The following is a 26,018-nucleotide window of genomic DNA, read 5'->3' as shown; positions in this document are numbered from 1 at the left end:
TCCTTTTCAGGATGGATGTGAGCGATGGCGTTTGGAGGGCGAGGTGTGCCGCCTTCAGGAGGCGCTCGGGCAACGCCTGGGCACTCCTGCTATGATGGTGCGGCGCCGTGATCACCGTCTGCATACTATCAACACAATCGAGAAGACCATCCAGCGGTTGCAGCAGGACGCCGTCAGGAACCATAATAACCAGAACAACCAGAATCACTTGCAAGACCAACAGAGAAGTTCTTCACCAGTTGAACACCCTTCAGACATCATGGATGCTGTGAATGCTAACCAGGTGAGGAGAAGAGATGATGCTGGCCTTGGATGGCTGTTTACAGAAGAGATTTTATGATTATTATTACTATTATTTTATATATGTCTTGTCCTATAATAATATCACATGTTGAATGTTAGGTGCTGATATCATCTTTCACACAGGGTAATGATTGTGATTTTATGGAAAATAATCAGTATGTTGCAGAGTAATGGAATTCTGATCCATATAGTATTTGCTATATCTTTTATAGAATAAAAAATAGAGAATGTTGAAATATACCAAAAAGTAACTTTTGCCCATAAGATGTGTATTCATTTCTTTCACCTAAAATTTTATATCAGTGTTAGAAGGAAAATCTTTGTTAAATATGGTAAAGAAAATGGCAAATGTTGTGACGTTTTTACCTATTTAATGTTGAATACACTTGGTTTCCCATATGCAGAGAATTACAGAATATAAATGTAGGGAAGAAACATTGTTTTTTCATATTTTTTCCTAATATAACGTATGGCCAGAAAACGTTCCTTACTTTGTTTTGCACATTTGCATAAGGCTCCCGATGAGGACGGCACGACGGAGGATATCAGTGAGATCAGGGAGTTGGACTCACTGCAGTCAGATACACTGACCCTCCACTCAGCAGATGGGGGTAGTCAGGGCAAGGGCAGGACAGCTGCTGCAGGCCAACAGGATGCCGACAAGGCTGAATGCGCTCGTGAGAAGCTGTTCCAACCTCACCAGATCCCTACAGGGAAAATGCCACCAGCCATTGAGGCAGTCCTGAGGGGGACGTGGCCATTTGAGAAGGCACTATGGCACTCGAGCCCTGCATCCATGGGCATGCCCTTCAAGAATAATAATCAGGTATATGGGGAAGCCTTTTTTGTGAATGTTTATGTGTGGATTTATATGGGAGGGAATGATTGTCTTTGTATTTGTCTTTTCTTTTTCTTTTCTTTTTTTTCTTGCTGAATGCTTAGTAGCAGTGTATTTAAAGTCATATTTTAAAAGCTATTTTTGTATCTTAGATGGTAGATAAAATAAGATATATTATGTAATAGCAAAAGATGCTTGATATGTAGTAGCTGAGATTCTATACTTATGAACAGAAAATCCACTGCAGCTATAGTGACCAATCTCAGGCTTATATATATTCATGAAAATTTTGCAGGAGGTGCCTGGCATTATGGCAACATCTAGTGTAACAAATAGACGAGCGCAGAGCACGCAGCAGCTTCTTACAAATAAGGTATGAATGTGCAAAGCCTATCTGTTTGCTTTGCATATGTCCATCACTAGCCTATTATTGTGATTGAAAATGTTTCTGGATGTTAATAATGCAGGATTTGTTTCATGTATGGGATGAGTTTGGTATGGTAAGTTGTTTAATGAGTATGGATGAATCTTTTTAGATTATATGGTGGCTGGAAATGCAGTTGTGAATTTTAGTAAAAATATATTTGAGGAAATGTAAAGTTTGTGAAATCTTCCTCTTGTGCCTTGAAAACATTGATTATTGTAACATTGTTTTTTGTGTGTGTTATCTAGAAACCATTATGACAGGATTTTAAAATGTGCGGCAAGCAGTGGAAATAGTGATTCATTGCACTAGTTACCATTATTTCCCATGTTACACAACAGGTTGAAATGGTCTATGGCCTTTTGTCCATGTTCTCCTCGAGTGACAGAGATGACATGAGCCGTACTCTTCTGGCCATGTCCTCCTCCCCTGACTCGTGTGTGGCCATGAGGCAGTCTGGATGTCTACCCTTACTTATACAGGTATTGGAATTGGTGTGTTTTAGACATTGTTATAGGACTGAAGTGTTTTTTCTCCAGAAGTCACATTGTGTTCTGGTTTAAGATTAGGAAATAAGGCAAAGATACATCACCACATATTACCAGTATTTCTTGGTAGTGGATCTTGTTTGTATTATATTTATGTCTCAGAAATTAATTAAGATGAATAAATTGTCCATGACTGATCAAAATCTTCTCCCCAATTAGCTGTTGCATGGATGTGATGGAGATGTTCCACCCACAAGAGAGACACGGCTAAGAGCAGCACAAGCCCTTCACAACATCGTTCATTCTCATCCAGATGACAAGCGGGGACGAAGGGAAGCTAGGTAAGGACAGACTCTTTTGAAGGAAATGAACATAGTAATAGTAGCTGATATGTTGAAAATGTTCTGTTTTGGGATCCTTGTATCATTGCAATGTAAAAATGGATTAAAAGTATAACTTGTGTCATTTGATGCAGACATCTACAATTTAAAAGAACACATACTGTAGGGGAACCAACTAATCAGAATATATATTTACAGATATCTGTGCTTGATAAAGAAGCAACAATATATCAAGACATGTTTTCTATATTTTTCCTATTAAACAAATTTTCTGTATATTCTAGGGTACTGAGACTCCTAGAGCAGATTCGGGATTACTCAGACTACTTGTATGAGCGTCTGGAGCGCACAAGTGCTGGCCGTGGTCCCCTGCTGGAAGATGACATGGACCGGCACCCTTGTCCTGCAATGGCTGCGCTCATGAAGCTCTCATTTGATGAGGACCACCGGCATGCCATGTGCTCACTCGGGGGCCTGCATGCCATCGCTGAGCTCATAAGAAGGGACCACGATGGCCATGGCTCTACTACATCTGATCAGTACTGCATCACATTGAGAAGGTGGGTTTAGATTTTTTTTTTATATATGATGATCATGGGTCATGAATTGATGTTTAATGTCACCTATTCATAAAGGAGAATGATATGATAAGTCTGTCATTGTCTCTTGCAGATATGCAGGAATGGCCTTAACAAACTTAACTTTTGGTGATGGAACCAACAAGGCTTTGTTGTGTTCCTTCCGGTCATTCCTGCGAGCACTTGTGTCACAGCTGCATTCACCAAGTGAGGATCTGAGACAGGTGGGCCTTCCTACATCATTATTTATTCCATTTACTTTTTTTCTGTTTATTTAGAGGATGCTCTTAATAGGAACAAATGGAAGATGATCATCTAACATCAAACCTCACAGAAGGTAAAGATTTGGTAGAATTAATACTATAGGTATCAGTAGCACAGAGTCTAACAAAAGTTATTTTTCATTTTTCATTTATGTTTCATATGTCAGGGAACTTTCCTTTTTACAGGTTACAGCAAGTGTGCTCCGTAACCTATCATGGAGAGCAGATGGGGGAAGCAAAGCAAGCCTCCGTGATGTAGGAGCAGTCTCAATTTTGATGCAGGCAGCTCTCAGTGCTCGTAAGGAGTCTACTTTGAAGGTCATTCTCTCAGCTGTCTGGAACTTGTCTGCTCACTGCAGCATTAACAAGGTAGGTTCTCTCCTTTCTGGCAAATTTGCAGTTAGGGTATTGGCTTGCAAATTGCTTTTGATTGCTGCTCATGAAATTGATTATATTGATAAAAATGTTGACATTGCATGTGGTGGCACAAAAGCAAAGATCAAAATTACACCTTAACTGGTAGGGTCATTTATCTTTGTAGTGCTTCAACATATGTAATAGAAGGAAGGGTTTGCCTTGCAGGCTGAAATATGTGCTGTGGATGGAGCATTAGCATTTATCTGCAGTACTCTTACCTACAAGTCTCAGTCTAAGACTCTAGCAATTGTGGAGAACGGAGGAGGAATACTCAGGAATATTTCTAGTCATATTGCTGTCAGAGAAGATCTCAGGTATGTATGTTCAGCATCTGAGTTCATTTTCAGTTAGGATCTTTGTTTTAGAAAGATTCTGTTAGATTCAGAGAAAAGATAATCAGTGTTGTATTTGATTAGTTTTCAGTATTTAGAAAAAAAAAGAATTCATCATAGAGTACTGAAATAATTAGTGTGGATGAATCTTTCAGGAGTTGAAAAAGTGAAAGTTTAATAATAATGATTGTTGTTATTTTTGCCCATTTCAGGCAGGTGCTGAGAGAACATAATACTCTAAGCATACTTTTAGGTCAGCTACGTTCACCAAGCTTAACAGTTGTGAGCAATGCCTGTGGAACATTATGGAACCTTTCAGCCAGGTGTTCACAGGATCAGCGCACATTGTGGGAGCTTGGTGCTGTTCCTATGTTACGATCACTCATTAATTCAAAACACAAGATGATATCAATGGGGTCAAGTGCGGCACTGAAGAATTTGCTACAAGCAAGACCAGAGGGAATGCCCTTGACTGACCCACGTCATGGCATGGGCCTCCCATCCTTACAGGCTCGAAAGCAGAAAGCCTTAGAACAGGAACTGGATCCCTCCCTCTCAGAGACCTGTGACAACATTGAAACCTCACCCAGAGCTTCACCAACTCATCCACAAGGCAGCGATCCTCATTTTTATGGACAGCCTGGTGATGGTCCACAATATTACCCAGGGGCACGGCCAATGTTCCACTCCCTAGGGGCACAGTATAATAATGTCCTACGATCTGAGAGCAGGGACTCGATCTCTTCAACCCATTCTGACAATTCCCATGACCGAATGCGGCAGTTGTTGATGCGTCACCAAGCTGGCCGTGAGCCCCTTGTGGAGAATGGAGGAAGGCCCTTGGATGGCAGACCCCTTGATCTATCACTTAGGTCCATGGCTCCTCCATCCCATGGTCTCCCAGACATTGCAAGGATGAGTCAAGATGAATTACAGAGACACTTAGACTCCCAGGAGTTCAATGGAAGTGCTGATGAGATTTTTGCTTCTCGAGTTCGTAACATGAAAGATATTTATAGCCATCAGCCAGGGGATTCAGGGCAGTTCCCTGACTCCACAGGGAGCAGTGGGAGCATTCCCAGAAATGGAGCATTCCGTGGACAAGGTCCTCAACCACCATACAGTCCAACGGCAACCCGTCGGCGATCATCAAGCACAAGCGATGAAGAAAGAACTGGAAGTGGAAGGAACTTTGCCAATGGACAACAGCCCCATAATGAGGCCCATTATAACATCTACAGTAAATATGTTAACTTTAGTAGAAATCTTGCTGAAGTCAACATTGAGAATGAGTCGCAAAAAGAACCACTTAACTATAGTTTGAAATATAATGCTAGAATAGCTTCAAAAACATCTACTAATGAAAGTATTGCAAATATGTCTAAAACAGCAGAGCGACCAGAACCTCAGATTGACAATTATGTGGGAGAAAGAAGAGAAACAAGGAAGACAGAAACCCATAAAGAAGCAGACAGAGAACAAGAGGATTTCACAGGTTACACTGAAACGGATTTAGACCAGCCAACTAACTTCAGCCTGAGGTGAGTAAACCATGTGTGAAATTCGCACAAGTTAAGATTCTCTCTCCAGAATGTGAATAATTAATTTGGCTACTTAAACAGACTATGTCCCTGATATTGGTATATAATTCATAATATATTCTAAAACTTAAAATGTATAGTTATGAAAGTGCAACTTCTTTATAGTGCTCCTCACCAAAAGTGAAGAAAATATGTTTTGGGAAAATGGTGGTGTTATGCAGATTGCAGACTCACTTTTCTTTTCTTAATTTTATTTATTTTATTTTTGATAGCTTTTCATGACTTTTAAATCCTTTTTTTTACGACCAGGCTCAATGCTAGGTATAACTTAATATATATAAATGTTTTTTGCAAAGAACTAGGCCCACTAGAGCATTTCATTTGGTGTCTAGTCAGCTGTGTGTCTTCTGGATATTTTCCCAAATCACTGTTGTTGTCGTGTTGCTTCTTTGAATGATCATAGTCTGCCAGGATCAGACGACCCTTTGTTCAGTGTCAAACCTTGGCAACTCCAGCCCTTCAAGGTTGGTTATTGTATATCCTCTGCTTTAGTGGCAGTGAAGAGACTATCTCTGCATGATGGCAGGATGTTGAAAGTAACATTGCAGGTGTTTTATTCCTCAGTCTCATGTAATAATTTGAGGTAATTTAGTGCTTACAATCTCTATTGGTCCATGTATGACACTATAAAGAGGTTCCACTGTACTTAGATGGATCATGGTCCAGTTCATTTTGTTTGCTATCATATTGCATTATTTGGGCATGGAAAGCAATACCTTAATGGAGGATTTAGATAATGCTGGACTGGTTCCACTTTGATGCCAGACTAATATTGTACCTTACAAATAATCTTGGTACAGTCTGGTATTGGACCAGGCTCTAGTCTTGGTCGAGCTGCCAGATGCCGACCAGTAGCGGTGCGAGGGACCGGTACAAGGAGGAACAGCAACTAAACATAGATTGATGTTGTTGACAGTGATACTTGATATTCAGTGGTTTGTAACTACTGCAAGGTTCTGATACTGTAGACGATGCTTTTACCCATCAGTGGCTTATGTGCTAGATCTTGAATTAGCTACAGATTTACATATTTTGTAATATGCATTGGAGTGCTTATGTAACTCAGAGGTGATGGTATTTTCTTTTCTTTTTTTAAAGTTGAGTTTCTCATAGGTAACAGATTTTAGGATTTTTTTTTACTCAGGGATGATTTTGTGTTTGGGATGTACAGTGACTAGTGATGATTGCACTTTTTTTTTTGGCTTGAAATGATAGTGATATTTCTAACATATTGGAATAATGAGACACTAATTTTATTGTGTGATGTACAGTTTAGAGTGACTGTACAAAGTGTGCTTATGTTTGAAGGTTGTGATGAAATACTTGGACTCAGTACAAGTAAAAGCAAAAATACTTGTCTTGGATCTTATATTGGAATTATTTAATTATTTTCTAAGATCTAAGGATTAGAATTGGAGTCAGTGTGGGAAAGACCAAAAAGAAATGCTAAAATGACAAGAAACAGTCTGTCTAAAGAATGTTAATGAATTTGGAAATTAAACTTGTAGACGCCAGAAAAAAACAATCTCTTATGAATCAAGCAATTTTTTGTACCAGTATTGACCCTCAATCTTTGTGTGTGTGTGTGTGTGTGTGTGTGTGTGTGTGTGTGTGTGTGTGTGTGTGTGTGTGTGTGTGTGTGTGTGTGTGTGTGTGTGTGTGTGTGTGTGTGTGTGTGTGCGTGTGTGTGTGTGTGTGTGTGCATGGCTTTGTGTATGTGTGTGTATGGCTGTGTGGTTGTGTGGTTGTGTGGTTGTGTGGTTGTGTGGTTGTGTGGTTGTGTGGTTGTGTGTGTGTGTGTGTGTGTGTGTGTGTGTGTGTGTGTGTGTGTGTGTGTGTGTGTGTGTGTGCATGGCTGTGTGTTTGTGTCTTTCAGAATATGTGTTAGTCTCTCTCTCTCTTATTTTCTCTCTCTTATTTTCTCTCTTTTATTCTCTCTTTCTCTCTCTCTCTCTCTCTCTCTCTCTCTCTCTCTCTCTCTCTCTCTCTCTCTCTCTCTCTCTCTCTCTCTCTCTCTCTCTTTCTCTTTCTCTTTCTCTTTCTCTTTCTCTTTCTCTCTCTCTCTCTCTCTCTCTCTCTCTCTCTCTCTCTCTCTCTCTCTCTCATTCTCACTGGTACTCTCACTCACATATTTACTCTTACTCCCTCTTACACACTACTAGGTGTATGAATATTTATATTTACTGAAATGTTTACATTAATATATGTATGACATATAGTGCTAGTTCAGAGATAATTTTTGTCGTAATTTTCAGATGTCCTTTCTTTTTGTAAGACTTGAAAGTTATAGAGCATTGGAAGATAGTATTGTTTTTTAAAGACTGTACTTTTTCTGAGCATTATTTTAATAGGCAATAAGTTGTGTAGTTTGGCTTTGTATTAAAATGTCATTGATTAATTCATTTCTGATAGATCTCATGTGTAAGAGGAGTGATTATCAGCTAACAAGTGCACTTTTTACTTGAGGAGTGCATTTCAGTACCTTTGAGATGTCTGCTTGTGTATTATTAGTTTGCATTGATTTTACATCCGTGACATACAAATATATATATATAAGTATTTCCAGATTTTGATGCAGATGAATTGAAATGATATTTAATCAGAATCGTCAGTGTGTAGTGCAAATAACCAGGCTAACAAAGAGTGGGGAGGGGGGAAAAGCAAACGCCAGGCACGTCTAATAAGCCTCCTTTCCTGACAGGTACTCCGAGGAACGCGACAGCGACGAAGCTGCCTTGTACCGGCGCCCTCCAAAAGCCCCGCAAGAAACCCCATCTCAGTTCTTCGAGCCTTCTGTTCACGATGATTCTGTCAAGACTTACTGCACTGAGGGCACGCCCTACGAGACCCCCTACAACTTTTCCACTGCAACATCCATGACTGACCTCCGTGAGCCAGCCATCAAGGAAGAGATCGAGAGGGAGAAGTCCGTGTCTCCTGGTGAAGAGGTGAGCTGGAATGAGAATTTGGGAAACTTTTTAGAAAGGATGTTGTTTGTGTTAGAGACAATGATTGAAGTCAAGGAAAATGATCTTGGAGTAAATTTAGGGGATTACTTTGTGTAATAAAAAAAAAATGGGATTATAAATATTTTGATGAATGATTTATATATTTAGAAAATAGTAGCATCTGTTATTTGAAATGGGCTTTTATGAGTCATAAGAGCAATGTTTCCACAAAGCATCATTTTAGAACACTATTTCCACCACTAATTTTTCCCAACGATATCTCCTTCCTTTTAGAAGAAGGAAAAGGACCTGAAGGTAGATGACCTCGAGAACATTGAGGACTCCGATGATGCGCGGGACACACTGGAGCCCCTTCCCTCTCAGACTGGCCTGCCTGTCAAGAGTGGTCTCAGTTCGGGCATGATGACACCTGACAAGCCCATCACCTACTGTGTTGAAGGGACCCCAGTGTGCCTCTCAAGGTTCTCATCCGTTTCTTCCTTAACAAGTGGAGAGATCAATGCCAATAATGACAGGTAAGAAAAGGGAAAACGAGGGAGATTTCTTTCTCATGGAAAGGCATGAGCAGAAATATGTCCAGCAACACCGTAATATAGTGGATTGGATTCTCATCAGTTGTTATTCCTCAGGGATGGTCTGATGGGCGACCTGTCTGAAGATGGAGAACAGAAGCCTGAAGTTGTAAGTCAGGAGAAGAAGGGGAGACTGCAAGAGCCGAGGAGGGAGGCCGAACAAGCAGATACAACCAGGGATGGAAGTCACACTCCTTCCTCTCAGCAGCTGGACAGACCTGAAGGTAAAGTTGCAAGTAGTATTTTTTTTACTTTATCTTTCATATATATCATTTTTATTTGGTTTGTTGAATTTTAACTCTTTTCTTTTCTTTTTGGTTATTGTAACTGTTATATATAAAAATCTATAAAAATCATGGTTCTGTGATATATTGGAAATGATTACAACTCTATCTTTTGTCTTTCCCACGAGCTTCAAATTGACTCTATAACTGAGAGCCCCTTTCTGACCCCTCCAGGCAAGAGTGTGCACTATGAGGAAACACCACTTATGTTCTCGCGAGCCACATCAGTCTCCTCACTGAGCAGCTTTGAGGTCCAGTCCATCCATGACGATCGCAGCTCTGTGGTCTCAGACTTCAGGTATTGTCTTGTTGCTTTTGTGTTGGTCCTTAGATAATGAATTTGAGTTTGATTAACACTTGTGATGAGCACACGAATCTGTATGAGAATGTATTTCGTCATTTCTAGTTTAGTTTTTTGTTATATGTGATGGACTAAGGATGAGTGAAATAAAAGAAGGTTTACTTGAAAGTACCCAAGTTATTACATTTTTGTTGTAGTTTGCCTAATCAAATAATAATGATACCAATCCTTTTGCTTACATAGTTCTACTAATGAAAGTAATTTTGTGTAAGAAGAAGAAAAAGAAAACAAGACTTTTTTACCTACTACACCTTCAGCCTGTGTACCGTGCTTTCAGAATGTGACCGTCCTATCTCTCTCTTTTTTTTGTGACAGTCGGTTTACCAGTGGTGCCATATCTCCAAGTGATCTGCCAGACTCCCCTAGTCAGACTGTTCCTCCTAGCCCCAAACGGTCTCGCCCACCATCCCAACCATTTAAGCCACCCCCCACTCATAGTAAGGAATGGCTTGGTTTGTGTTTTTTGTTGACCTTATTAACTGTAGATCTGCACTGCATTCTTGGGAAGGTTCAGTGAAGTGTATGAGGTTGGCCGCAAGGGAATACTCTTCGCAAATACTTGAGAGGTGTTCAGGCTTTTGCATATATGTGATGATAATAGTGATTTGTATACTCATCAGATATTTCTTGCAATATTTGGTTGTTTTAGGGAGATATAGATAAAAGATCTTTTACAGTCCATTTGCCTTCTTTTTTTTTATTCATAGGCAAATATGTATGCATGTGTGATTGCTTACATAATCTAAGCCAGTATTGATCTTAACCTGTCTGCCCACCAGCAGAGCCAAGAACAAGCACCGGTGTGTTCAGTGAGGCTCCCAAAGCCTGGGTGGAGGAGGGCACTCCCGTAGAATTCTCTCGCGCCACTTCGCTCTCCTCGCTCACCATTGATGATGAGCTCCCCCTCACTGTGGATGTGGTTCCCAGGGTGAGTTGACAAGAAGCTGGAGTAGTTAGGGGAGATTTTTTAAGTGAACCTGACTTTGGCTTCATTTAAGTAGCACAAAAGAGTAATCTTTTCACTTTTTTTTCCAGTGAAATAACTCTCTTTACTTGTTTTGTTCAAGGACCGTCTTCGAGGTGATGGCAAGGACAGCAGTGAGAACACCGCGAGTGAAGGATCCAGAGCGGCTTCACGGGGGTCGCAGAGAGGGCTCCAGATCCCTTGCTCCAACATTCCAAGATTCCACACACAGGTATAACTGCTGTAATTACCTGTACTACTTTTTAATATTCAGCCAAGTTAAAAAGAATTACTGAAACAGATTTTGAATTATAGTTATGGCTTTTGTATCAGCATTTGAATCTGTGCACACTTTCCAAGTTCTTTTTCTCACACCCAGAATATATATACCTTCACCCACAGAAACATGAGCAGCTAGAGTCTGAGGTGCTCGGTGAGGATGAGCCTAAGGACAAGAAAGATGATGAAGTCGAGACCCGGTCCCGGGAGCACTCGCAGACCCGCTCAAGCACACATTCAGACTCTGAGAGTGAAAACATTCTGGCGGAGTGCATTAGCTCAGGAATGCCCACCAGCACGTGAGTACCCATTTATTTTCTTCGCATATTGGTGTTTATGTTTGGTGTGTAATGGGTATTCCTGTGTTTCTCTATGAAAGGAGTATCACAATATTTCTAATATAATGGATATTACTTGGTTTCTGTATTTGTTATGTAGTGGGTATGGTTAGGTTTCTTTGCTTAGCGTGTAATGAGTATTACTGGTTTCTATATCTGGTGTGTGATGGATAATTGTAGTTGGTAATGTAAATGGTGTCAATGAATTCTGTGTATGGTTTGAAATGGGTACACTTGGTTTCTATATTTGATGTGTGGTAGGTTTCCATAATTGATTTGTAGTTGGTATCACTGTTTCTGTTTAGGGTATGTAATTGGTATCATTCTATTGCCCTATATGGTATGTAATGGGTATCACTGCGTTTCTGTTTATGGTGTGCAATAAATACCACTGGGTTTCTAGATTTGGTCTGTAATGGGTATCAGTGGGGTTCTGTTTTTGGTGTGTAATGGGTTTCTGTATCTGGAATTTGATGTATATTTTTTTACATTTTTACATTTTTTTGTGAGTAAACAGTTGGGTAGGGATTTTTTTTTGTAATTAAAGTTGTACTTTTAAAAAATCGATGGTGGAACTAGTAACATTTATTGCGCTACTTATTTGTTTTATATCATGTGACACTAATGATTGGACCCTTTATATTCTGGTCTGTCTACTGTCTGTGTAAGTCTCGTACAATGGAGGGGAAAGAAGGGTTAGGGATGGGGAGGGGATTGAGGGAAAGGAAAAGCAAGGTGGGAATGGATGTAGAGATAGAAGAATTAAGGCGGATGGCGAGTGGATGGAAGGGAGGAGGAGGGAAGTATTGGGAAGAGAGGGAGAGTGGAGGAGAGGAAGAAATGAGGAATAGGAAAGGGAGGAGATGGAAGAAAGAAAGAAGGATGAGGAAGGGATGGGAGAGAGAAAGAGATTGGGACGGAGAAAGAGAAGGGAAAGGAATTGTTAAACGAAAAGCATTGTGGATTGTGGAGAGATTTGGTAAGAATAAAAATGGGGTGAGAAGAAGAGAGAACAAAGTAATGAAAGAAGAGAAGAGAAGAGAGAGGAGGTGAGGCAAGAAAGGGATAGGAAGAGGAAGGTAGTGAAGATGGGGAAGGGAGAAGGAGGAGGAGAAACATTAATAGAAAAAGGAGGGAAAGGGGGAGGGGGAGGAGGGGAAGAAGAAGAAGAAGAAGAAGAAGAAGAAGAAGAAGAAGAAGAGGAAGAGGAAGAGGAAGAGGAAGAGGAAGAGGAAGAGGAAGAGGAAGAGGAAGAGGAAGAGGAAGAAGAAGAAGAAGAAGAAGAAGAAGAAGAAGAAGAAGAAGAAGAAGAAGAAGAAGAAGAAGAAGAAGAAGAAGAAGAAGAAGAAGAAGAAGAAGGGAGGAGGAGGAGGAGGAGCAAGAGGAAGACGAAGAGGAGGAGGAGGAAGAGAGTGAGGGAAAGGGGAGGAGGGGTGATACATAAACGGGGGATGAGACACAGCAGTGGAGTGCGGAATCTACCTGTCAGCTCCACTACGGTTCGGTTCCTTTTAGTGGGCAGAGTGTCGCAGGGGAGTGAGTGAGGGGGAGGGGGGGGGGAGGGGCGCCGACAACAGGGTTTGGTCGCGGAGAAAAAAAACGACGAGAAGACTTCCGGTTTTTAAAATACTTTTACGTCGCGGGGAAGTGAGGGGAGAGGAGGGGGAGGGGAAGGGAAGGAGAGGAGGGGAGGAGGAAGAAGGGGAGGAGAAGTATGGGAAGAAGAGGGAGGGGAGGAAGAAGGGGAAGGAGAGGAATGGGAGAAAGGAGAGGAGGGGATGGTGGTTAGGGGGGTAGAGGGAAGAAGAACAGGAAAGGGAAGAAAAAAAGTGGGAAGATAAGGAAGGGAAAGAAAGGGGAGTACCGGTAGGAGAAGAGAAGAGACGGGGAAACGAGGGGAGAGGAAAAGAGCGGGAGAAGAAGATAAAAGAAATGAAGTAGAAGGAAGAGGTGATACAGAATAAGCAAAAAGAAAAAGAAAAAAAAAATAGATACCGAAAGGCCGGAACAGGCAAGAACAAAATAAGAAAAAAAGTAGATAAGGGAGAAGAAACGAAGCGACACACAGAGAAGTCACAAGAGAAGAGACACGAGATGAGAGGAGACGGACGATACGACACGTAAAGACAGACAGACAGACAGACAGATAGACAGACAGAGACAGATAGACAGACAGACAGATAGACAGACATATAGACAGCCAGACAGACAGAGACAGATAGACAGACAGATAGACAGACAGACAGACCGACCGACAGACAGAGACATACAGACAGACAGATAGACAGACAGACAGATAGATAGACAGACAGACAGCCAGACAGAGAGACAGATAGACAGACAGAGAGACAGACAGACAGACAGAGACAGATAGACAGCCAGACAGATAGACAGACAGACAGACAGAGAGACAGATAGACAGCCAGACAGATAGACAGACAGAGAGACAGACAGATAGACAGACAGACAGACAGACAGACAGAGACTGATAGACAGACAGACAGACAGAGACAGATAGACAGACAGACAGATAGATAGACAGACAGACAGACAGACAGAGACTGATAGACAGACAGACAGACAGACAGACAGACAGACAGACAGACAGAGAAAAAAAATGAAAACAGTAAGTAAAAGAAGGTCAAGTACCAATGTATGAAAAAAAAAAAAAAAAAAAAAAAAAACATGCAAATGATGAACACCTAAAGACCAGGAACCGGCTTTGGCCTCGCTCGGGGGCGGCTCCGTCTCCATGGCGCGGGGACCGGTCGCGCGCGCGGAGAGAAAGTGCCGGCGCTGGCCGGCCGGTGCCTGGGGCGGGGGGGGGGGAGGAGGGGGAAGAAGAGGAAGAGGAGGAGGAAGAAGAAGAGGAAGAGGAGGAGGAGGAGGAAGAAGAGGAAGAGGAGGAGGAACTTACTGCGGCACCAGGAAGGAAAGAGGAGAAGGAGGGGGAAGGGGAGGGGTGGATTTTTGTTTTTATTATTATTATTATTATTATTATTATTATTATTATTATTATCATTATTATTATCATTAGTAGTAATATTGATGTTATTATAATTATCATCATTATTATTAGTAGTAGTAGTAGTAGTAGTAGTAGTTATTATCCGTGGCGTACACCGGACCATAATAATTTTCTGTTCGTATAAAAAAAAACAGATTCTGTCGCGTCAGCTTCCACTGTTTCCTCCTTGCGCGTCAGTTCGAGGCGTCGGCACACGGAAACATTTTGCGTCGCACGAGCTCAGTCGCTTGGGAATTGCAGTGTTTTTGGTCGAATCATAGCGATGGTGTCGAAATATTTACGTGTTTGCCGTCCGTAAGATGCCTTCAGGTCGTCTGCATTAAGTTTACGATGTTGAGCTCGATAAGAAAAAGAAGAATAGAAAAAAAGAGAAATAAAGAAAAAGAAAATTGAGAAGAATAGGGAAAAGAAGAGGAAGAATAGGGAAAAGAAGAAGAAGAAGAAGAAGAAGAAGAAGAAAAAGAAGAAACGGACGGAGAATTGGAATTAAGAGGTTTAATCTGGCTCAAGTGATTCATCCACCCTCTGGGACGATTGCGGAAACTCGGGAAGTCACACATATCAGCTGGTCCGGCCGCCCCTCTGTAGCGGCCAGGATAAACGGATTAGCGAAGAGAGTCCCAGATGTGTTAACCGGACGCGTTGCCTTGTCGGACAGCTCGGAGAGGCTCGGGGGAAGTTTAGGGACAGCGGCTTCGTCGTCGGGAGCGCGTTGTTGCTGCCAGGAGGCGGCACGGAGCGACCCCCTGATCCTAGGGACAGCAGCGCGCGTCCGGTTAAAAGAGGGGGCGAGACGTCGAGGGCGAGGAGTGCGGGTTCGGAGGGAGTGTGAAGTGGGGGGGAAGGGGGGGAAGGGAGGGAAGTGGCACTTTGCGTCGTGTGCGATTATTAAGGTTGAATCGCGCGGGAGGGGAGGGGAGGGGACTAGGGACGTTGCCGTGGATTGGGATTGGGGGAGAGGAGGGGGGGGGGGTAGGAGTGGCTAATCTGTAAGTGAGGAGGATGTTGGGCCACAGGGGTTCAAGGCCTCGGAATGAGGTTGCAATGATAAAGAAGAAAATGCTGATCAGAGGGAAAGTGTGCCTCGGGTGAGCTTCGTCTGCTGATCCTACCCTGAAATCCTGCAGAGCTCGGAAGGGGCGAAGCACGTTATCTCTCGCCTTAGCCCCAAAGGCCGCTCTCCCTTCCCCGCGCGGGCGCCTCTTGACAGCCCGAAGTTGATGGCGTCATTTGTTCCCGGGAGGACAAGGAGCGATTAGCCAATCCGGGCGCCAATCCCAATGCGAATGGCTGCGCGTGGAGAGTACTTGGCCCGTGTTGTGTGACGGCATGACGCGGAGTGGAGCGTGGGCGGCCACGTTTATAAGAAGGAAGAGGGGGGGGGGAGAGGGAGAGGCGAACGCGGGGGAGGCGAGGGGAGGGGAGGGGAGGGGAGAGGGCCCCCGGCTGATTCACTCGACGTACTCTCGTCTTGCGGCGGCGGTAGTGTTGCTGTGTCCGCGGGGGAGGCGGCGCGTGTTCGAGAGGGCACACGCGGCGGCGGCGGCGTGGTTGTCGTGTCCGGCGGCGTCGGAGGCGCGTGGAGGAGGGGCGGCCAGGAGCTTCCGGGCTCCTCCTGCGCTCGGTCGCTCGCGCGCTCCGTGTCGCGAATCGCGGTGAAAGTCGAGATCAATTTAGAGGCGGAATGGACGCGATTGGCGGTGGAGACGGCCCGCACCGCCGCCGCCTCTCGCAGTGTTTGTGAAACGCAAAAACGAGGTTGAGTTATGGCGAAAGACCCAAGACGGTTTCGGTGAAGTAACATTCTGTGACTGGAGTGAAGGAAGTGCTTGTGAGAGGCGCCTTGTTCGAGGTGCAACCGCGGCCGCACATCGCCCGTCGTCGGCCGGAGCCCTTGGAGGACGAGGCAAGGTAAGATGAGGCTGAGTGACGGGCGGCTCTCGAGGGACGCCACGAAACAGGTCCAAGTGGCAGGTGTCACTCATGGGACGAGATTAAGGCTAAGCCGCGTGACGGAGGAGCCTTGTATGGTGCGCCGAGGGGCGGGAGGGGAGTCACACTCGGGAAGCAAGTGCTCGAGTGTGACTGCGCGTACGGAAGGAGATCTGGGAAAGGGTGCGAGAAGAGTGCATGGTAGATGGTGGGACCAGACCCGCCACAAACATCGTATGATTTGGTGTTGGGTGTATTGTGTAATAATTATGTAATTAAGTCATGTAGCTAGTGGCGGAAATGGCTTGTAATGCCGGATACCGAGTCATATGGTGATGCATTTTATTCTCATCCATTAGCGGCAGTGAAGATAGAAAGAACAGTACTTTTACAGATGTGTAAGAGTACTGTTACAGAGTAACAGTGTGTAAGAGTGCTGTTAATGCGTTGGGGAATTATAAGTGTGCAATAGTATTGTCAATTTTTAAAGGGGAACATAAGTGTAAGAGTCCTGTCAATGTTTGAGGGGGAATTATGCGTGTAAGAGTATTGTCAATGTGTTGGGGAATTATAAGTAATAGTATTGTTAATTTGTTAAGGGGAGTGAACGTGTAAGAGTGCGGTCAGTGTTTGAGGAGGGAATTATAAGTGTAAGAGTACTGCCAATGTGTGAGGGGGATTATAAAGTGTATGCAAATCTATTGTCATCCTCCGAGACGAGAACTAAGATACCCAAGATACATATATGAATATGTATCTTGTATGAATGTACGAATGAATCCCCTGAAACGAGAACTACACCCAAGATACATGTATACGTGAAGGGCATGCGATGTCGCCAAGCGCCAATGCCCTCCATGCCCTCGCCTGACAGAGCGTCGTCTTCCCTGACACGAAGCAGGAGAAGAGAAAGAGAGTCTGCTTGCCTGGCTTGAGCAGGGGCGAGCGGCGGTGGCGAGGGCCAGCTGTGTCACCGGGGCAGGAAAGCGGGCAGAGCAGAGGAGGCTGTGTGGGTGAGGCGAGGGTGAGTTGAGAACAGGGAGAAGAGAGAGGGAGAAGGAGAGAGGGGGAGGGGGAGGGGGAGGGGGAGGGTGGAGGAGGGAGGGAGATTGGGAGGAGGGAGGGAGAGGGAGAGGAAGATAGGGAGAAGGAGAGGGAGATAGGGAGAAGGAGAAGGAGAGGGAGAGAGAGAAAGGTAAGGAGGGAAGGAGGGAGGGAGAGAGAGGGAAAGGGGGATTGAGAGGGTGAGAGAGAGAGAGAGAGGATGGAGAGAGGAAAGAGGAAAAAAGAGAGAAGAGAGAAAAAGGAAAGGGGAGGAGAAAGTGAAAGAGAAAAATTGGGAGAAAGAATTAGAGAAAGAGAGAAGAAGAAAGATAATGGAGAGAAAGAGAAAAAGAAAATGAAGGGAGAGAAGAGAAAGAGAAAGAAAGGGAGATGGGGGTGGGATGGGGGCGGGGGCGGGGGGGGGGGGGTTAAGCAGCTGAGGGCGTGCACATTAACCCGGTGTCGAGTTCGCTCTCGCATGGCAGCATCTTTCACTGGCTCCTTATTTGATTGGGATTTTCTCTCGTCCGGTCTTACTCACGGGCCAGGTAGGAAGCTGACACACTTCTGCGGCAGTGTGCGCGCCATGCATTGTTGTGGGTGGCGGTGAGGGGCTGACACGGTGTCACTCGCGGGGGGGAAAAAAGTGGCTTTGGCGATGTGGAGACCGTGAGAACATTAGGTAATTGTTGAAAGGCTGGACGTGTGCTTGTGTGTGTGTGTGTGTGTTTTTTTTTTCCTTTCGTGAATATGATGGTGGGCAAGGCGAGGAAATGCTTCGGTGGGTCAGTGAGAAGGCCAAGCAAGGAGAAGGACAGACGAGGATAGCGGTGATGTCAGGACGGCAGGATCGAAGGAGTTACCGGTGGAGTGAGGACGAGGAGGTGGAGGAGGAGGAGTAGGAGAAAGCGAAAAAGAAAGAGAAGTAGGAGAAAGCGAGAGAGAAAGAGAAGAAGTCGGAGAAAGCGAGAGAGAAAGAGAGGAAGTAGGAGAAAGTGAGAGAGAAAGAAAAGGAAAAGGAGCAGGAGTAGGAGAAAGAGAAAAGGAAGGAGGAGAAGAATAGAGGAGGAGGTGGTGGAGTAGGCCATAACAGAAGTAACGGAAGGGCAGTGGCAGGCCCGGGAGACGTTACGAGGACGCAAAAAGCCCACAAACGTTACGGGGAAGTGAACGTTATCAGTGTTGTGGCCGTGCTGGGGAGGGGGAGGAGAGGGGGATGGGATGGGAGGGGAGGGGAAAGGAGAGGAGAGGAGAGGAGGGGAGGGGAGAGGGGGAGGGGAGGAGAGAGGGGGAGGGGAGGAGAGGAGAGAGGGGGAGGGGAGGAGAGGAGAGAGGGGGAGGGGAGAGAAGAGGAGAGGATAGAGGAGAGGAGAGGAGAGGAGAGAGGGGGAGGGGAGGAGAGGAGAGAGGGGGAGGAGAGGAGAGGAGAGAGGGGGAGGAGAGGAGAGAGGGGAGAGGAGAGGAGGGGAGAGGGGGAAGGGGAGGAGGGGAGAGAGGGGGAGAGAAGGAGGAGAGGAGAGGAGAGAGGGGGAGGAGAGGAGAGGAGAGAGAGGGAGGAGAGGAAAGGAGAGAGGGGGAGGAGAAGAAAGGAGAGAGGGGGAGGAGAGGAGAGGAGAGGAGAGAGGGGGAGGAGAGGAGAGAAGAGAAGAGAGGAGAGGAGAGGAGAGGAGAGAGGGGGAAGGGAAGGGGGAGGAGAGGAGAGGAGAGAAGAGGAGAGGTGAGAGAAGAGGAGAGGTGAGAGAAGAGGAGAGGTGAGAGAAGAGGAGAGGTGAGAGAAGAGGAGAGGTGAGAGAAGAGGAGAGGTGAGAGAAGAGGAGAGGTGAGAGAAGAGGAGAGGAAAGAGAGGAGAAGAGGAAAGAGCGAAGAGGAGAGAAGAGAGGAGAGGAGAGGAGAGGAGAGGAGAGGGAGGGAGGGAGGGAGAGGGGGATGGTGGTCAGGATTGCACGCGAGGAGTTCTAATGGGCCTCCAGCCGCAGTATCCTGTGCGCGGAGACATAGGATGAGGCGTGAGCAACAGAGGGGGGAGAGGGAGGGGAGAGGAGGGCGCTGCGCGTTTTGTTCTTTGGTTTGGCGTGTGTGTGGGTGTGTGTGTGTGTGTGTGTGTGTGTGTGTGTGTGTGTGTGTGTGTGTGTGTGTGTGTGTGTGTGTGTGTGTGTGTGTTATTTGTTTATATTCTATGTGTATGTGTTTGAGTATGCAAATATATTTTTTGTTGTCTTTATGTATTTTTGAGTGCTAAAGTTAATCCGCAAACATACAGAGAGACAGAGACAGAGACAGAGACAGAGACAGAGACAGAGACAGAGAGAAAGAGAAAGAGAAAGAGAAAGAGAAAGAGAAAGAGAAAGAGAGAGCGCCCCCGCCCGACCGAGTGCATTGCCGTGCCGCGAGAGGCGACCGGCGATGCTCCCCCGGTGGTACGGCGCGGCCCCTTGCGGTTCCACCTTCGTCGGCGCCGGCCCTCGCGCCCGCCCGCCCGCCCCGCGAGCCGTGCGCGAGCCTCACCTGTGGCTCTGGACTTTCCGGTGCGGATGAGGGCTGCCCCCCTTTCCCCCCCTCCCCCTGGCTCAGCCCTTTGTCCGCTCCGGCGACGGGGGCGCGGGGGCGGAACGCCGCCGGGCAGCTTTTTGTCACGGCTGGGACTGCCGGCGGGAAGGTCACTGTCAGCGTCGGGCTGGCCCTCGGCTGTGTTGTCGTCGTTGTCATCGCCATCGTCACCATCGCCACTAACATCACCATCATCACCACCATCGTCATTACCATCACCACCACCATCATCATCGTCATCATCACCGTCATCGTCGTCGTCCTCCTTCCCGCCGACGCCATCCCTCGACCCCCTTCCCCCCCCCCCCCTCCTCCATTCGCACCGCGCCAGACATCGCAAACATTCCGGAAAAGGAAACCAATTTCGGTCACGCTCCGTCACCCAAAAATCCCACATTGATCGAACTAAAAACAAAACGTAAATAGAGACGAAAAAAAACGAGAGATTAAGCAGAATAAACTCGCGTAAAGAAAGAAAGAAAGAAAAAAAAACACGCGATAGAGCGAGAAGTAAACATAGAGGAATGTCCGGGGCGTGATGGGCCAGCTGATAGAGGGAGGGAGAGGAGAAGCCGCTCGCCGAGAGATGAGTTCGGATAAACATGATGGAAGGGAGGTAAATACAAGTGTAGGTAAATAGGGAGGTAAGTAGGGAGATAAGGGGCGTAGGGCAGGGGGGTGGCTGGGAGGAGGGTGGAGGGTGGGGAGCTGGGGGAGGGAAAGCAGGAGGGGAGGTAAGGAGGGTGGGGGAGAGGAGGGAAAGCAGGAGGGAAGGTAAGGAGGGTGGGGGAGGGAAGGGAAAGCAGTGTGGAGAAGGAAAACTGGTGAGGGAGAGAGCGGTAGGTTGAAGGTGGGAATGAGGGAGGGAGGAACGGAAGAAGAAAGAGAAAGAAGAGATGAAGAGAGAAAGAGTGAAAAGAGGGGGAGAGTTAGAGAACATGAGAGCAAGAGAGAGATGTAGAAAGAAAGAGATAGACGACAAGAGAGATGAATAACGAAAGAGAGACAGATAACGAGAGGGATATATATATATATATATATATATATATATATATATATATATATATATATATATATATATATATATATATATAACGAGAGGGAGAGAGAGGTAAATAAAGAGAGAAAGAGAAATATATAAAGAGAGAAAGAGAGAGAGAAAGAGAAAGAGAAAGAGAGAGAGAAAGAGAGAGAGAAAGAGAGAGAGAAAGAGAGAGAGAAAGAGAAAGAGAAAGAGAAAGAGAAAGAGAAAAAGAAAGAGAGAGAGAAAGAGAGAGAGAAAGAGAGAGAGAAAGAAAAAGAGAAAGAAAGAGAGAGAGAAAGAGAAAAAGAGAAAAAGAGAAAGATAGAAAGAGAGAAAAGAGAGAAAAAGAGAGAAAGAGAGAGATAGTGATAGAGAAAGAGAGAGAGAGAGAGAGAGAGAGAGAGAGAGAGAAAGAAAGAGAGAGAGAAGCATAGATTTAGACAGAGGCAGAGGGTGGACCGGCGGGGCCGTCGCGGCGAAGGAAGGAAGGGAATGCAGACGCACCTGACTAATGGCGAGGGGAGCGCCGCCGCCGTCGCCATCCATGTGAAAATAACCCGCCGCGTCGTCGTCGTCGGTCTGTTATGGGAAGTGCTCGCGTCCCCTCCCCCCTGCCCCTCTCTGGCCCTCCTCTACGCCTTTTCGAGCCCTCCCCTAGCCTTCCCTCACCCCTAATACCTTTATAACCCCCCCCCTGTTTAGAGTGTCACGTCTACCTTTCAGTGCCCTCTGGCTTCCCGTCAGAGCTCAGTCCCCAAGATAAGTCACTCAGCTAAATAAACGCTTATTATTCATGTTCAATCCGTAAGTCCTTCGGTTTTCTCTCAAAGTTTACGTACACGATTCCGTTTGTTTGCTTTTTATACTTCCTTTTCGATTCATTATTCATTGTTGTTATTTTTCTTCTTTATTTCTTGTTGCTGAAGGTGACCTTTGGAGCGGCGGCGGCGATGGCACTCGGCCGCCGCCACATAGCGTCACGTCCTCAGTGACCCGCGTCATTTCGCACGCGGGGAACATCCGGTGAGGAAGAGGGGGGGGGGGCGCAGTCGGACACCTTCCCGGACACCTTTTTAGACACCTTCCTTCCCGACGCGCAGCTCGAACCAGCGCACTCCAGCACGGAGCGGAATTCCTGCGCGAGCGCCTTGCCTCTCGCGTCTGCGGTCGGTCTTTCGGTAGGATCTCGAGCCTACACGTCTTTTCCTCTTGCGGTGTTGCTCAACTTCGGTTTCTTGTGTTGTGTCATCGGCCGGGCTTCTGGGGTTGGAATACCTCATGGTCCTCTAGAGGGGAGGGAGGATGGGGGAAAGGGGGAGTAAAGAAGGGAGGAAGAGGGGAGAAAAGAATGGAGGGAGAGGGGAAGGAGGGAAGGAGAAACGGAGAGAGAGTAAGTGTGAGTGCCTGACTGACTGACTAAGCGAAACAAGAGACAGAAAGAATGAGAATGAAAACGACGACGATGTAAACAAAAGCACCCTAAGTAACCGATCCGCGAGCCTGGCCAAGGATACAATATGCCTGGTCCAAGAACTAGGCCATCGCCGCCCTTCCTTCCTCCCCCGCAGCCCCGCCCCCTGCACCCGGCGCCTACCACACGGCGTCCGTAAATACCTGTGGTGTCGGGGAGTCACGTGCCTTGTGGTCCTACGTAACAGTCGGTGGGAAACAGCGAGTTTGCGGGTGGCACAGTTACCCGTACTCGCTACTGCGTGCGGGCGTCGTAAATCCGAAGCGCTTGTTACAGTTAGCGTCCGCAGCGGCGGTCGGCGGCTCGGCGCGGGAGGGCATGGTCGGAGGGAGGGTCGAGGAGGGGGATAGCCTGTGGAGGGCGCGTTGAGGGAGGGAATTCGAAGACGGAAGAAGGGGCGCGGGGAGGGGGGGAAGGGGAGAGGGCGAGGTAGGAAGAGGGGCCAAGTTGGGCAAAGGGAGGGAGGGGAGTGGAAGGAGGGTGCCTTACTTAATGAGGCTCATTTAAAGAGGGTCTAGAGGAGGCAGGAGTGGGCAGAAGGGGGAAGGTCAAGTATGGGTATGCGCGATATAGGGAGACTTGGTGCCCTCTGGTGCGCCGTGGGGTCGTCTCCGAGAGGGCAACTGCGTTATTCCCAACGTTCTTCGACTTTTTAAGCACGCAGTCACAGTGAAATCTGCAGCGTCTCCTCGGACAGACCAGACCGCGTAAATAGAGGGAGAAATGTTGCTAAATCACAATAAGAGATCCTTGTGTGAGGAAAGATGATGACATTCAACATGGCAGCAAAATGATGCGCGCCTTTGGATTGACGTGTGGTTTAATGCAAGCTTTTTTCCTCGTATTCCCGATCCTCATCCGCGGCACAAAAGCCAAAGGCACGCCTCTTGCCTTTCTATTTCGAGATGTTTACCTACAATAGAGCGGATTACCGCGGAAGGGAGCTAAGTGTTTGAGGTCTTCACCAGTAATCCGCCGCGGGGTGTGCACGCGCGCCTCTGAAAACAAGCGGGGCTCCCTTTTGAATTACCTTTTATGGCGTCGAGGATTCACGCACCCCCTCAAGTTGCGAGGCATTGCAACGCCTCTTAGATGGGTGGATTTGCGTGGCGTTGACGTGCCATAGTTGGTACTGCATTTCTGTTTCTTCGCTAATGACATCGTCGGAGTGGCCGCTGCTCGAGGTTTGGTTCGACCCGCGTGCGTGCGACTTCATCATAGGTATAAATAGTCGAGAGAGGAGGAATTCTCCTTGAGGGACGCCGTGCCGATTTCGCCGAGATTTCGTAGAAGGCGCGTCTTTTCCCCGATTCGATAAACAAAGGTGCATTACTCTACCAAACACACGGGGCCTTTCCGACGAGAGTATTTTATACATCGTAAAATTTTATGGGCTTTGCTACTTGAAGGTTTTGTTATAGTCAGTGTAACCGGGTATCATCTCTGAAGGTCATGTAGTTCAGATGTCAGTCAAGAGATTATTAATGAAAAATCACTTTATTCTGACTTGGGTGCAGGTTTTATTACTTTTGTGTCAGCTGCCTTACCATGACATTTTTTTTTCTATTCTTTACAGTTTCGAAATTCGAATCATCGAATTATTTTATTTGTAATTTAAATGTAAAACTTGACTTTGTTTAGAAACGTTCTATGAAGTCACTCGCATCTGCATTTGAAACTCGTACTGATTTTGCAACTATAATACCCCGCATTATATTTCCAGGACTGTCGCGGCAGATGCGCTTTACATTCATAAACGCCGAGTTTATAGCGGGCAGAATTCCGTATGATCTCGGCAGGAAAAACAAACGGTTGTCAGGTGGCTTTTAAGAGACAGCAACTCGCTTTCCAAAGTTAATACTGACGATTGTTCTCGTTGTGAAAGACTCGCCGACGAGCTCTGTTGCGAAATGAGGAGACATTTTTGTTCATAAAGTGTTTTTGTTGGCAGCATGTCGGCGGCGGCGATCACAGCGAATGGTCTTTGGTCTGGCTCTCCGGATTCGTGCTTTGGGCGGACCCGGGGTTGGCTTCCTTATTAACTGTCTAGATTGCGCGGGGATTGTCGGCAAGGTGACTGGATGCTTCTCTAAGGGATTTGCAGGGTCTAAAGAATGCGACGCCAGCTCTTTGAAAGGGCGAGAGCAGGGCTTTCAGTGGGTGACAGGGGGCGCAGTGAAAGGCAATGAAAAGTCTAATTGTTCCAGATGCCGAATTCACGTTTTTAAATGGGTGAAAGTTCTATAAAAGTTGATGGCGTGACGCTTCCTCTCGGGGTCGTCACACTGTTACATGAGCGCGGAGGGAACGCAGGACGCTCCATGTGGCTGCGTCAGTGTCCAGCATGACTCATCCTGGGACTCCTCGCCGCGCAGCCCTCGCCCTCCCCGCCCCTCGCCGCCCCGGGCTCCCGTTTGAGGGTTTTACAGGGTTCGTGCGGGTGGACTGCGGTCGCGTCGTCCCTTAGTCTTAGTCACGGCTGAATATGACATGCCTGGCCTGATGTGCGAGGATGCCTACCTGTTGCTGCTACTCGAGTCTCGGGAGGAGGAGAGCCCCAGGGGAGGTGCTGGAGCGGCCGGGTTCTGTCTCGCGAGCTGTGTTGGCCCTCAAGCGGGAGCTCCGGCCCACGGCCAGTCGAGTCGTGACCCCCAAGTGTAGGCCCGGGTGGGTGGGTGGCCAATGCGCGGGCGGAGCTCGGCGGCCGCCGGGCGAGCCACATAATGTGTTGTTATGGCAGACTCGCCACACTTATTACCCGTGGTGTCGGGAGTGTGAGATTAGCTCGGAATGCGCCTGCCGACGGGCCTTGGGATGCACGCAAATCGAAGTTAACGACAGCACAATGGTAATAAGGTGAAGTTCCCACGACGTCAACATTGCCCGCCCCAGCTGTGGCACCCGCGTCCGTGTGCACAACTGTCTCGCTCTCAAGGTGATGCTTCTCGGCGCCTGTGACGTTGACTTTCGTTGGCATTACGGGGGCTTCGCAGTGTCGTGGCGATGTCAGTATGGTGTGTTCGAGAAAGCGACGAGATGAAAAGAAGCCAGACGCAAGATCACCCAGTCTCCGTTGCGACGAACTATGGTGTTGTAAAACGTCTTTTCTCTTGCCGAACAATGGTGGAGTCAGTGGCCCTCATGTGCACCCGGTGAGGACGGTCATTTGATTGTTGATTAAGCATATAACGAGTTTTAATGGCAACAGAACATTCGTGTCTTAATGGTGACAACACGGCCTAGAATCTCTATGATGCTGTGATTTGTTTTTTTCGTTATTTAAGAGATATAATGAATGTGACTTGTAATATACAACAAAAATGTGCGCAACACTTTATCAAAATGCCTTTGTGTTTAATTGGTGTGACCTTCACTCTGTCATTATTACTTCCGATAATATAAAAGTATTTGATCCTGGAATGTCGGTTTTGAACTTCAAGGACACTTAATGTATGTCGGGTGTTTATGCTTTTTATTGTGTATGCATAGTGTGTCTGTTTGATATTTGTGTTTTTTTCGTCTTAACCTTTTTATTGCTAATGATTAACATGTAAGTGATGTATAATAATCATGGTAGTAATGGTGATCATGTTGATAATGACATTGAAAATAGCAATAAC

General features: G+C 46.4%; 1 protein-coding gene across 9 annotated transcripts in view; it reads left to right on the top strand.

Annotated features, from left to right (window-relative positions):
- LOC113804138 (adenomatous polyposis coli protein) overlaps positions 1-26,018 on the top strand; it is a 360,688-nt gene that overhangs the window by 324,852 nt on the left and 9,818 nt on the right. For 7 of the 9 annotated variants that reach the window (XM_070138164.1, XM_070138166.1, XM_070138165.1 and 4 more), the window contains 18 exons: positions 11-283; positions 818-1,129; positions 1,437-1,514; positions 1,907-2,047; positions 2,273-2,394; positions 2,679-2,954; positions 3,067-3,196; positions 3,422-3,604; positions 3,818-3,966; positions 4,197-5,525; positions 8,287-8,533; positions 8,828-9,069; positions 9,184-9,350; positions 9,585-9,708; positions 10,087-10,208; positions 10,551-10,699; positions 10,839-10,967; positions 11,138-11,313. In XM_070138164.1, coding sequence (XP_069994265.1) covers positions 11-283; positions 818-1,129; positions 1,437-1,514; positions 1,907-2,047; positions 2,273-2,394; positions 2,679-2,954; positions 3,067-3,196; positions 3,422-3,604; positions 3,818-3,966; positions 4,197-5,525; positions 8,287-8,533; positions 8,828-9,069; positions 9,184-9,350; positions 9,585-9,708; positions 10,087-10,208; positions 10,551-10,699; positions 10,839-10,967; positions 11,138-11,313 — 4,349 coding nt within the window. The remainder of the gene's footprint in view (positions 1-10; positions 284-817; positions 1,130-1,436; positions 1,515-1,906; positions 2,048-2,272; positions 2,395-2,678; positions 2,955-3,066; positions 3,197-3,421; positions 3,605-3,817; positions 3,967-4,196; positions 5,526-8,286; positions 8,534-8,827; positions 9,070-9,183; positions 9,351-9,584; positions 9,709-10,086; positions 10,209-10,550; positions 10,700-10,838; positions 10,968-11,137; positions 11,314-26,018) is intronic. The other 2 variants (XM_070138162.1, XM_070138161.1) reach the window with 2 other exon arrangements.

This window comes from Penaeus vannamei, chromosome 24, assembly GCF_042767895.1.
Source record: "Penaeus vannamei isolate JL-2024 chromosome 24, ASM4276789v1, whole genome shotgun sequence".
Lineage (NCBI taxonomy): Eukaryota > Metazoa > Arthropoda > Malacostraca > Decapoda > Penaeidae > Penaeus > Penaeus vannamei.
The sequence above is the reverse complement of the archived record's forward strand: the minus strand, read 5'-3'. Positions and strand labels throughout refer to the sequence as shown.